The 12,888-nt window shown below is 38.6% G+C and overlaps 2 protein-coding genes across 3 annotated transcripts in view; one reads left to right on the top strand and one right to left on the bottom strand.

Moving 5' to 3' along the window:
* Positions 1-483, top strand: part of uggt2 (UDP-glucose glycoprotein glucosyltransferase 2) — a 42,227-nt gene extending 41,744 nt beyond the window's left edge. For both annotated transcript variants that reach the window (XM_028022708.1, XM_028022707.1), the window contains one exon: positions 56-483. In XM_028022708.1, coding sequence (XP_027878509.1) covers positions 56-81 — 26 coding nt within the window. In that variant the 3' untranslated portion in view covers positions 82-483. The remainder of the gene's footprint in view (positions 1-55) is intronic.
* Positions 484-1,293: 810 nt separating this feature from the next.
* Positions 1,294-12,643, bottom strand: dnajc3a (DnaJ (Hsp40) homolog, subfamily C, member 3a). Its single transcript, XM_028022710.1, has 12 exons — positions 12,396-12,643; positions 11,281-11,391; positions 11,064-11,188; positions 10,819-10,893; positions 9,400-9,552; positions 9,130-9,311; positions 8,497-8,616; positions 8,040-8,145; positions 7,818-7,938; positions 3,352-3,484; positions 2,859-3,007; positions 1,294-2,534 (listed from the first exon to the last, which is right to left on the bottom strand). The coding sequence occupies exons 1-12, from the start codon at positions 12,475-12,477 to the stop codon at positions 2,383-2,385; spliced, it is 1,509 nt and encodes a 502-aa protein (XP_027878511.1). The 5' UTR covers positions 12,478-12,643; the 3' UTR covers positions 1,294-2,382.
* Positions 12,644-12,888: the final 245 nt, after the last annotated feature.

Here is a 12,888-nt window from a genome sequence, read left to right as displayed (position 1 = left end):
ATTTTTTTTTTTTCTCTCGTATTAAGTGCTCATTTTCGGCATTTTTTTCCTGCAGCAGAGAACCGGCGGGATGAACTTTAGCGTCTGCCAGAAGCATGGTGAAGAGGAAGCAGGCAGCACCTTTTTGCACGCAGGCCACCTGTGAAGCTTGAAGACAGACAGCTCCAGCTAAACATAGCTGTGGAGTGTTACCTCCCCAGACGGATGAAGAGGATGTGATATTTTCAGAGATGTCATTTCTGCTTCTGAAGTCGGTAAAAATCTCACAAACTCAGCACAGGATTTAATTGTGAAAGGGCAGCCAGAAACCCGCGGCTTGAAGCTCTACAGCCAGACAGCAATTATTGGAGAGTCTTGGAAACAGAATGTTCAAAGCACCACATCATGTTTGTTTTAAGGGAAGCATTCGGCATATGTTGCACTGTACAAGTAGAGAAGGCACATTTCTAAATGTATTTCAGTATTTAAAACATAACAAACACATCTGTCTTGTTATTGTTCTCTATCTGAACCAAGTGGTTGCCTTCGTCTGTAGTGCCAAACCAAAGTCTACTGTTATTAGATTTCACAAACTGCATTATAGACAGTCCACCGTTTGTAAAACTCCACCCACCTATAACTGACCACAGCAGCTCCAACAACAAGCTACATGTTCCAGTAGTTCTTACATTTTTATCTGCATGCCTGTTTTCTCAACTAGCAGATCACTCACTATTTTCTAATAACACAACCATAAAAATCCCACCAGAGTTACCTGCTTTAAACTGGTTGTTCTTAAGATTTCACAGCTAATTTTTTGTCACATTTTATAAATGCAACTGCGTCAGTTGTAGTAGGTTATCTTTACAGGGGAGAGAATTTAAACTTGGAAACTCGAGATGCATGGAAGGACATCCTTTATGTAAGTACAAGCATAAAGTTCTCCGATTGGGGTGACTTACTTGGTAAATTCAGATAGCATCATGTAGACAGCAGAGAAGGTAATACAGTCTTAAAATATGAAGATTTTTTAACTGTTTCCTTCAAGACTTAGACAATACTTTGATCCAGTTCCACACTATTCTTATTGAATTTAGTCCTACAACATTTTTATGTTGTAGGACTAACATAAAAATTTATAAGGAAACCATGGAAAGCTTGACAAATGGTTTAAATTCATCTTATTCATGGATTTAAACGATAGAGGAAAGAATGTTTAAGGTATTTTTAATATTGTAAATTCCTCAACACCTGAACATGTAGATGTGGTGGTCATGTACATGTTCAGCACAGATTTGCTGCAATTTTGTATCACAACTATTTTTTTTTTTTTTACCAAAATTCTTCTCCTATTAAACATCTGGAATACAACTACATGCACACATTCAGATAACTTTCATCAAAAAACCATCATCACTAGGGAGGAGGTTATTTTACCGGCTTCTTATGTGTACTGTTTCTTTAACTGGTAGTGTACGCTGAGTCCGTGCTCAGAGAGAAGGCAGCCAATGGGGGAAACCTATGCGTTTACAGAGTGGAGTTGGACAAATGGTGGTCTGTCTTTGGTACTCAGCTTCAGTTTTCCCATCAGAACAAAGAATCCTCAAGTCATGTTTTTATAGGTAGCATGTCAAATTTTTACTTATTTCAATGTTAATTATGTGACTTCTTCAGACATCCAGTGATTTTTGTCTCAGGATTAAGAGGGTGTATTACTGCTCAAATCAAGCCAACATGTAGTGTTTCCATTTTAAGAAGTGATGTTTTTAAACAAGTTTATCCAGACTGCTCTCAGGACACCTTTGTTTTATTGTAAAATGTCAAAAAGCAATGTTTATTAATATTATGTAACGAGAGGGTGGATAGAAAAAATAAACTTTTGCTATAAAATCTAAGTTCTTATCTCACAGGTCATCAGTGGATGGATGGATTCAGTAAATTACAAACATATGCATGTTTCTAACTATATGCCAGGTGCATTTTCCTGTTTTTTATAGCAATTCACCAAATCCAGATTCATGTACATAAATAGCTTTTTTTATTTACAGTTCAGCAAAAATCCATTCATATAAAAAATAGTGTTTATGAATAAATTTAATCAGGTGAGTGGATGTGAATTGCAGAGTGTGAGACACATGGAAACAATCCGAATGTCAGAATGAACTTCATGTTGACAAATAAGCTGCTTCACACAAGGCAGATACAGATATACCCGCCCCAGCCCCCAGGCGGCACTCGAGGTTGCATTATTCAACAACAGAGATGAGTTTTTAATTAAGTCACCATTCACTCCACATTTTTCTGACACTTAGGAACTGACATGTTTTTTTCATGCCAGTGATCTCCCTTTCAAATAGGGAGGAAAGGAAAATCCGCTCCACTTGTGCTTTATACCAAGACTTCTCAGTTGTAGCTGAATTTGAAGTTGAAGGGTCCGGAGCCGAACGGGTTGAAACCCTGGAAGCCGTGGAAACCTCCGTGGAACGGGTGATGGTGGCCCTGCTGGCTCTCTGGATCCATGGGGTCTTCGCCATGGTCGAACTTGGTTCTCATTTCTGGAAAGCACACATTTATCTGAGGTTCTAGTGAAACTGAACACATCGTCTTTTTGTTCACTTGTTTAAGCATCCTAACTTGGCTAAAATGCAGAGTTGAGAATACATGTTTTTCTTAAAGAGTCAAATTCTACTGCCTCTAACATGGGATTCAATCTGACTGAAAAGTGTAATTTTAGGACGTGAAATCTTTTTCTTCTTTGAATCAGCCAAGCTTGACTGTGTGATAACAATAATCCAACAGGACAAAATAAATACCAGTAAGGAGCCATTTTCTGCAAGATGGGCACTAATAGCATCTCAGACTGCAGACGCCATCCTTACCTGGATCGGTGAGAACCTCTTTAGCCTGAGCGATGTCTATGAACTTCTTCTCTGCTTTCTTCTTCTCCTCCGGGTCCTGGAAGTTGTCAGGATGCCACTGTTGGGCCAGTTTTCTGTAGGCACGGATAATCTCTTTTTTCTGGGCAGTTCTGTGAGCGTGACGAGAGCATTATCAGCACATTTTATAAAAATACGAACAGTCATTATATCTCAGCTGTAGCTAAAAATACTTTTGGTTTCTAAGTTGGTGTTCCAGTTCCTGTATAGAAAACCAAGTATTTTCAAAAGGACAATGATTCAATAGTGGCTCAAGTAGTGTTTGATTGTAGGGATTTTTTTCTAAACTTTTGTGTATAAAACAAATTGTTCTTGAATGAAAAACATTCCTTCCTGACACCATGCTTAATTAGAATTAAAACATCCCATTTCTAATTAATGCTCCCCTAAAAAAAAATCCAAACTAAATTTCCTAAATCCAGTGATCAGCACGCACCTCTTCACTCCAAGAATCTTGTAGTAATCCCTCCTTTGTGACTGTTTGAGAAGTCGCTGAGCTTTTTCCAGGCCTTCTTTAATCTCATGGTCGTTCTCGCTGTGTTTTGCTGCAGTCTCGTAGTCTTTAATGGCTGGAAAGAAAAAGAGAGAAAAATACACGTTTAATACCTCTTTTTCTTTTTGTAAAGCTAGTGCTGAAAACCTCTGTGTTTTTAGTGGGACTTTGTCAGACCAACAGAAAATTGAAAAAAGGATTAAATGATGTCCAAACGTTTGCATACATTTATAGTCAATTTCCTCTACTTCAGCGCCCCTAAATAAAATCCAGTCAGTGTAACCAATTTGTAAATAGAGTCCACCTGTGTGTAATTCCATCTCAGTATAAAGACAGCTGAAAGGAAATGGTGGTGGCAGCATCAATCTATCGGAGGTGGGAAGATGAATGGACAAAAAAATCTTTTAGAGGCTTAAAAAAAATTGAGACTGGGGTGAAAACATAACTAGAGCTTCTAACGCATCAAAGCATATTGAATTCAAAGTCCAAACTTAAATTAATGTTATTCCTTGGCAAGACGTTAAAAACATTCTCCCTCCATTGAGCTTGAGCCACATGACTCATCATAATCATAAAGAAGCTTTGCAAAAAAATAAACGTACCCCACAACGTCTAAACATAAAGTCCTTTCAGAGACAGAATTCTTTTTTAAATTAATTTAGCTAGCTTACTGAAATTAAGAATTTGTGGCAAACAAAGAAAATCGAATGCTTCAAGCCTGCGTTTCTCTGTGACTGAACAACAGGAGGCTAAAAGAGTTGCTTTAGGAACAGCAGCGCAGCATGCAGAATACATGAATTCAATTTCAGCCAGCCACATCACTCCAAGAAAAGTTTTTTAAAAAAATAACAGCGGAGGCAATCACAGCGATGCATGTTAACAGCCTGTACGCATGGAAAAAGGCTCCTCCAGGATATTACGTTATTGTCTGGCTGACACAAAGAGCCGTGGTCTGCGCTGATTTAAATGCATCTACTGACTGAGAAGTGATTAATTAAAATGGCTTTTTACTGTAGATTGCATGCAGAGGTCTAAAAGCAGTCGAAAGTGCTTGTGCCTGAAAGAAAAACAGAACTGATGAATTCAGAGGGGTGCTTTTTGGAAAAACAGAAAGTAAAAAAAAAACATACAAAGAAATCTTGTTCTGCCTTATTTGAATAAAGTGCACTAGGGATCAAAATAACACAGATACGCTAAGCAAATGTCAGGAAAGTTGACAAGTTATTCAACTTTATAAGAAATGAGAGTGAAGGAAGAAATGGTCTTTAAACTTGTGAAGAAAACAGTAAATCTCCTCTGAGGGATCAGCAGATGGATTTCTACACCTTAAAATGTCAAGCTGCTTTAAATAAATTACGCAAGTTTCCACATTGAGAAAGTGCTGAAAACTACCCAAATATCTGCCATTATTTGCCTTTAGTAGCTCCCATCGCTTCATAAATGTTGGCCTACATGCTCTTGCTTTATCGATGTCACATTAATTTAATAGGTTCCATCTGCAGCTTCTTCACTCCTGATGTAAACTCATTCAGCAGGAAGCAGAGACGGCTTCAGGCTGTTTGAGAGCACAGGTTCGGATGCTTTGAGCCGTGTTTACCCTGCGAGGCGAACCCAGGTGAATTAAACGCCCATGTGTTCTGACACATTAAAGCCCCACATGCGGTCCGCCGTCTCTTAACGGCTGATGTGTTCGAGTCACGTTAATGACAGCACAGGTTAATCTCAGTGAGGGTTTTTTTCTGCAATGTGATGGGGATCTCGAAGATGAATTTTATTACTTCTTGGCTGACTTTACAGAATGATGGGGTTTATTGGAGAGATTTACGAGATGTTTTTTTTTAATTACAAAAAGTCTGAGGGTTTGTTTTGACCTGGAAGGAACTTAAATAAAGGAGCAGGAAGCTTAAATTAATGTCCTTGTTTTGTTGCAGTCATTACTCCATTTATGTGCATACTGACCTTTACAACTAGCACCTATGAGATGTTGGCTCAGTAAAGTCTAAAAGTGAAATCCAACATGACTCAACATCCTCACGTGGGCTTGAAACACATGAATTTCTAATGTGTCTTCTTTCTGTTTTAAAAATTGTTAGCAAAGAATAAAGCGGAGCTCTGCATTGGTAAAGTGTTTTTGAAGAGTGTTAATTCACAGCTGCACGTCATTACATTAAAAAAATCATTTAAAAGTTTTAGTAGTTAAATTAAGAAAGTTAAACATTAATTTTTGTTGATTGATTATAGTAGCTAATAACAAAACGCAGTTGTGTAAAAAAAATTATTTTACATTTAGGTCAGTGGTCTCAAACCACTGACCTCAAGGCACTGCTGACCAGTGGTGTCCAAAGTCAGTCCTCAAGGGTTTTAGTCCTGTTACTACCTATGCAATATTCTTTAGCTGCGTTTTCACTACAAATATGTGGAAAACTTTATCAGTATTCCACTAATATATATATATATATATATATATATATTATATATATATACTGTATATATATATAAAACCAATTACGCAATTGTGCCGTTTCCATTAAATAAGCTCCCCCAACTGCTTTCTGTTGTCTTCTTCGTGGTCTGCACCAGTGGCAACATCATGCCACTGGTGCAAAAAAGTGTGATGCTAAAAAAGTGTTTCCATTATAGTTTTGCAAAACAAGCCAATTTTGATACAACTGAAAAACCGCCTCATCCTAGTGCCAAAACGTTTCACAAAAATCTAGAGTTTTTTTTCGGGGTTTTTTCTTTCGAAATTGCCATGTTTCCATGAAGTGAATTTATTTCAAAAGTGTCATATTGCATAATAATATGGCCAGTGGAAAAGCAGATGCTGTTCTGCAGAGGTCTGCTAACGAGTTATCATTTTACCCAGGTGAGTTGAACAAGGAAGAGAATTAAAGCAGGCAGGATCCCGGCCCTTGAGGACAGACTTTGGACACCACTGCTGTTGACAGCTGTCCAGCAGATGGTCACCAGCACACACAAGGAGAGTGAATCCATGCCAAGGAAGCAGCTCCTTTACAGAGTGCTGCATTTGTGTGCACAAATAGAAAGTTGAGTGGAAGAAAATAGTACACAAGCAAAGTGAATTTAGGAAGTTGCGGGAGACTTGATGTATGACCTTGAGCAGGAGTCAGAGCTTCAAGAGTAAACTCAATGAGATACACCCAGTATATTGGCTACGACATACATTCATCGTGTTAAGCCACTCCCAAAATAGAGACATCACCAGGAATGTCAGACCTGGGTTAAAAAAAAAAGTACTTTGCTGTTCCTCAGTTGTCCAGTCATCAATTTAGTTAAAAGTAAATTTTACATTTCACTTGAAAATCGAGGTATCAAGAGTCTGGAGGAGCAGTGGCACAGAGACACATAGTCCTAGGAAAAGCTACGATTCTGTGCAGATCTCTGGATGAGAACCCGATTTTGAAATACTAAAGTCAGACTGTCAACTGTTTTTATGCTGTGATGCAGCGGGGACCCCTTGTGGTAAGACTGTGTCATTACAGTTGTTGCCATCAGCGGAGCCTTTTGTAGAAGAGTAAAGACATCCAATAAAAAAAAAATAAAAAAAACATTTTTCAAAAGCTTTATCTTAGTTTTAACATCATATTAAAGCCATACAAATGAATTTAGAGTCAAATAGTAAGCCGTATAAAGATTGCATCTGCTACTTAAAATATATGCTTTCATGACAAAAAAAAAGTTTCCTTTTGTCAAATCAACAAGGTTACTTAGAGTTAAGGAATCCTATTATTCTGATACAAAATGATTTTAAAAAGCAAGCTTAATAATTAGCTTATAGCAAATTATTTATACCCTTGATTGTAATAAAAGAATATTCTCTCCAAGCCACTCCATTGTAGCTCTGGCTTTATGTTTGAGCCTCTGGCCCAGTCTCAATTATTTTGTAGAATTTTACCAAAAGTATAATGCTGCCACCACCGTGTTTCTAATCTTTAACTTAGATTAGAAACTCGGTGGTGTGTTGTGGGACATTTTCCCCCCCAACACAGTAATGTTCTCTAATAACCCTTCTAGGGTTTATTTCTGTAGTTATACAGACATAAATTACAGAATTTATATACTAAACAGGCAACTCCAGAAGGAGTTCAGTTGGCACTACATTTTCTGACTTTCCTTCCGCTTGGGAATTATGCACCATTCTGTGTTGCTCTATCACTTAATGAAATACACTCAAGTTTGTGGTTGTAACGAGACAAAAAGTGAGTATGAAAACTTTGCCATACACTTTATATTTTTATGTTAAAAGGTAGATGATTTAAGTGTTTTAGTTGTTTTCTTTGTTATAATCAGATATCTGAGAAGAGATGTATACACTCGAGAAAAATAAAAAAGTCTCAGACACAGTTGAAATGTAAAAACGTACAGAGAGGTCGAGCCAACAGGCTTACCTTCTTCATACTGTTCGTCTTGAACGTAGGCCTCGGCTCTGTCCTTCAGCACGTTCACGTTCTCAGGATCCGACTGCAGGACTTCGCTACACGCTGAGACCGCCCTGGCCCCCTGCTGAGCCTGCTCAGAACACAAACCCAAACAGAATGGTTCAGTTAGTATTCCTGTAAAAAAATAAATAAATACAGAGTGAGTTTTGGGGCAGCAGTGAGGGCTCTGACCTGTGAAAGTGCGTGGCAGATTCTCTCCTTGGCCAGAGCAGAGAACTGGGGAACATTGGGCTCAGTCTTCATAACGGCTTCATATTTACTCACTGCCTCCTCAAACCTTCAAGATCAGGAGGACATGTCATCTAGTAGAACGCTGCATGGCGTGCAGCATCATCATTCTCCACATGTAGTCATATGAATATTGTACATTAAGCAAGTCAAATTTGATGTGACAGCCATTCACGTTAAGACAGGATTTGCAGGCATGTGTATGAAACCAGAAAGTGGGAGTGCTTCAGGATTCAAAAAGAGGCTATAGCTGATGTAACCTCTGGTATTCAGAAGGGATATTTCATTCTTACTGAAATACATAAAAGATATTAAAACACATTCAGGCCCCTTGAAGCATTTCACTGTAACCATTTCAAGCCAGCACACATTTCATAAAGCGTCGGTCCGAAACACAAACCTCTGCTCTCGGATGAGCTCCTCTGCAGACTGGATCTGTTTGTTGAGCTTCTTGACCTGTTTGTAATGGCTGAAACACTGCTTGTGATCCGGGTCCAGCTTCAGGCACTCGCGCACCTCACTGCAGGTCACAGGAGATGAGCAGACTTTATGCTTTCTTTTTTTATTACAGAAATATTTCACTGGTTTCTTGCTACATTTACACTGCACTGAGTGCTTGAAATGACTGATTTTCTGGCTCTAATAACCAAGAGAGAGTGGCACATTCAAGCAGAGTTATAGTGTCTTGCAGAAGTATTTATGCGCCATAAAGTTCTTCATATTCTGTCACATTAAACCCACAAACTTCAAATCATCTTTTAGGAATGTAAATGGCTTTTAAACTGTTATAAATAAAAATCTGCCTTCTTTACTCAGATACCCTTAAATTGCCTTCTGAAGTAACCAACTTTGTAGGTAAAGTCAATCAGTTTGCAACTGAAATTCATGGTTGTGATATTAACACAGTTCAATCAATATGAAGGCTTTTGCAAAGAACTGCAGATTTACTAAAGAATATCAGCAAATGCTTCTAAAAATCATTTCAGAAAGAGTGTATATGTGGCAAAACAAAACTCACAAAGGCCCTCCTTACTTGAGTGACATCTCGTGGTCTCCGAGGTTATAGTAGATGGTGCTGAGCTTGTAGAAAGCCTGGGTGTTGTCGTTCTTCAGCTTGGACAAAGCTTTGAGGTCGCTGATGGCCTTCCCCATCTCTCCCATCTGAATGAAGCACTCTGCTCTCATCTCACGAGAGGTCACATCCCAAACGCAGGTCTGGGGAACGGGCAGATGCAAACATTTGGAGGCGACTTCACAAACATGGTGAACACTCTGCAGTAATAACAGAGGCGATGCTTCTTACCTCAATTATCGCCTCAAGCTGGGCAGCAGCTGTCATGTAGTCTTTGCTGCCGTAGCTGCGGTGCGCCTCGGCCACAAGCCGCTGGAGTTCATCGGACTTCGCCAGCTGGCTCGTAGCTTCCTTCTCTTCTTTGTTCGAAGGGTTGGAGTTGAGCTGGAACATTTTAAGGAGAGGCACTGCATCTGTTAGTTCTGTTTAAATTACCACCAGAACGAGGAAGATCTGAATTTGAAATGTTGCAGGCACGACAGGGCCCAAAGAAACCCTCCAAAAATCCTAACGAAAGCTGATTTCCAAAGTCACCTACGATTTCCCTGCCATCGGCTGCCTCCGCTCCAAACATTGCTCTTTAAACCCATTAGCTGTAAAGATTCTCATATTTACCAGAGCAATATCTGCTAATGACTGAGATGCTGCATAGGAAGACCCAACCACCCTTTCAAGGGATTCCTGCAAACTCAGCTTTGAGTGGAACATAAATGTGATGCATTAGGTTGGACTATAGCTGCAGACTGCTGAAACAGCAGGACAGTGTCCACCTCTGGCCAGGTTACTTGACGTTATTACAGTAAAAGGTTTCACCACCTTAAATAGACTCTCCAGAGGGACCGCAGCTCATCTGTCAGTAAGGAGGAAAACGTGGAAGCAAATTCAAACAAGGAGTTTCTGTTTTTACACTGAACCATTGTTTTTTTGTGATTCTTTAAGTAAAATCACTAATCTTGAAAAAGATAGACTCATAGTCTTCACTTTTAAATAAAAGTGAAGACTATGAGTCTATCTGACTATGAGTCTGATGTTGTTACTTCAGATTGCTGAAGTAACAACATCAGCACCAGAAGCATTGTGTCAAGCAAACATTTTTGTTTTAATGAATATGGTCCTTCCTCATAATTACGTTTATAATCTTACTACAAATGATGTTTGGATGAACCTGAAAGCCTTTCAACACTCAAATGGGATTTGAGTAGTTTGTATCTCAAAACATGGCACAGAAGGACAGCATCGTATCCAAGGTGATGAGAAAAAAAATGATTGAAGGACAACGCATAATAAACAGTCCAAAAGCTATTCAAATTTTTTATTTTTATTTTTTCCCCAATTTGCTTTTCCGGGCAACCTTCTACTGAGACACTCATAAAAAACCAAAGCTTAACTAAACTCTTCGTTCTGCTGAACCTGATTGTAGAACCAATAATGTTGATCCAATCAAGCAAACATTACAAGGCAACTCTGCTCAGTATATTGATCAACAAACGTTCTCTTTTGCAAAGGAAATGCAATCTTTTTTTCTTTTCTTTTTTAACCATACTTGCATGCCTCCATAGCTGGAATGAGGGAGATCAGGTTAACAGATCAACACTGACCCCTCCTGGGTAAGTCTTGCTTTTGTTTAGTTTAAACATTAACTATACTTACCACCTTCTTGAAGTCACTTTCTGCTTCGTCCAGCTTTCCTTGCTTCAGAAGGAGGTTTCCTCTCTGAAGGCGTGCCTTTAAAGAGAAATGGAGATTTTAGCTTTTGAAATACTGCAAAAAAAAAAAAATATATATATATATATATATATATATATATATACATATATTACTAAACCTGCTGACAGTGCAATATGAGAAAGCATAAGAGTAATAAATTATTTCAGGTTTCTGAGATAAAAACTCACAGATGTGAAGTCTGGTTTGAGTTCAATGACTCTGCTTAGGTCTGGCAGTGCAGACTTTGATTTTCCCATTGCAAGAAACACTGTAGCCCTCCTGTAGTACGCAATATAATTCTTGGGGTCTCCATCTGGGAAAATGGCAGGAAATGCAACCACACACCTTTAATAAAATGCGTTTTATTGAGTAAAAGTAGCATGCTTTTTTATTTCCATTACTCACCCACAGCAGCATGAAAATGTGAGAGGGCATCAGCCAGCTGTCCAGCAGCAAGAAGTTTCTTTCCCATTTCCATGTGATTGTCGACACTTCCATCCTTCCCGCATTTCACTCCTGGAAACACACAAAGAGATACAACAATGTATGCACACACAAACACAGTCAGACCCACAAGTTTTAAGAAACACAAAAACATTGCTTTTCACAAAGTTTGCTGCTTGAGTGCAAGGATTATTTGCTTTACTTTTATTTTTTACTTCCTGAAATATCCCAGTCTGGTTTGTTAAAGTTTTGGATTTACTGAGAATTGTAGTTGTTCAATTACAAAATTAATCCTCAAAAATGCATTTCACCTATTAATTGTAGACACAGTAACAGCTGCTTACAGCTGTTACAGCAGAGCCTGCTGCAGGCAGAGTTAGACCAGGTGTGAGTTTGCAGGTATAAAATAATGAAGCAGCCTTATGCAATCTGTCACTTTGCTCTTTAACTACCATGCAGGAAATGTAGCAAAAATAACAATGTCATAGCAGAGTAAATGATTAGCTAATGTGAATTATAGTTAGCAATTTTATTTTGATCAATTTGTCAAATTTGTTTAGCAAAATCGATTAAGACTAAATTGCTAATTGCACGATTTACATTTATGTTAATGACAAAAGTTATTTATTTTATTGCATTTTAAATTAATAGAATGTCTCCTGGTCACCCTTTACAAAAATGCAAATTACTGCTATAGAAAATTGGAACAATAAAGTTTTTATTTAAAAAACAAAATTTCTAACGCTCTCAAACTTTATAACCGACCAGCTGTGAAGCTTTTTGTCAATTTTTTTTTTCCACGGTAAAAGGCAGCTCACTTGTTTAGTAGTCAATATTGTTAGATTTTATTATTTTTCAGAGTCAAACACAGAGAGAAACTTGCAAACAAACGCGAGCTAAACCACTATAATTAGCTAGCTTAAGGTGAGCCAAAACAGCTAGCCACCTAGCAAACTAACAACGCCAGAACTCCAGTCACAGGTCAGTTTGACCCATGGATAACGGTTTCAGTAAATGTCACTGTTACAAAAACAGTAACCATGGATATTTAAATAAAGCTAACTAGCAACTCTTACCCTCGTATCGCATGTCAATCAAAACAAGAACATATGGGATGTAAGTCAGTATCTTGTGGGCTACATGCTCGATGGAAACCATGGTTGGATTTGGTCTTCTCTCGGTATATCCCAAGCTGTCAGGAGATGATTTACCAGACGTTTGGCTTAGCTCTCTGTAGTCCCATGTGTTGCTTCCCACTGTTGTGCATAGCTCCCCTGTTCTCCACAGCAGTCACAGCACAGCAGCACACTCCGCTGTCCGGTCGTGGGGACCACTGATTGGCTGGGTGGCGTTTTAAGCCCCGCCCATAACTCTTGGCTCAACGGAAAGCAGCCACGGCAGCACAAAACCGACTGTGCGTGCTTGGGAGTGTTCCCCTGCGATTTAGATAGTTTAGCAAAAATTGACTAACAATTTTAATATACCCATCTCATTACTGGTCTTAAAGTATTATTGTCTGAACAAAGTACTCTGCGGACATGAAATGTGAAAAAAAGCAACCTTTCAAAC

The sequence above is a fragment of the Xiphophorus couchianus genome, chromosome 7 (assembly GCF_001444195.1).
Source record: "Xiphophorus couchianus chromosome 7, X_couchianus-1.0, whole genome shotgun sequence".
NCBI classification, from domain to species: domain Eukaryota; kingdom Metazoa; phylum Chordata; class Actinopteri; order Cyprinodontiformes; family Poeciliidae; genus Xiphophorus; species Xiphophorus couchianus.
The sequence above is the reverse complement of the archived record's forward strand: the minus strand, read 5'-3'. Positions and strand labels throughout refer to the sequence as shown.

What these genes read in the sequence shown, in the direction of transcription:
- dnajc3a (XM_028022710.1), bottom strand. Translation starts at nt 12,477, where the DNA reads ATGGTTTCCATCGAGCATGTAGCCCACAAGATACTGACTTACATCCCA. An exon ending in GATTGACATGCGATACGAGG is followed by an intron (nt 11,392 to 12,395) that starts GTAAGAGTTGCT and finishes GTGTGTTTCCAG; the next exon opens with GAGTGAAATGCGGGAAGGAT. An exon ending in AGCTTGAGGCGATAATTGAG is followed by an intron (nt 9,312 to 9,399) that starts GTAAGAAGCATC and finishes CCCGTTCCCCAG; the next exon opens with ACCTGCGTTTGGGATGTGAC.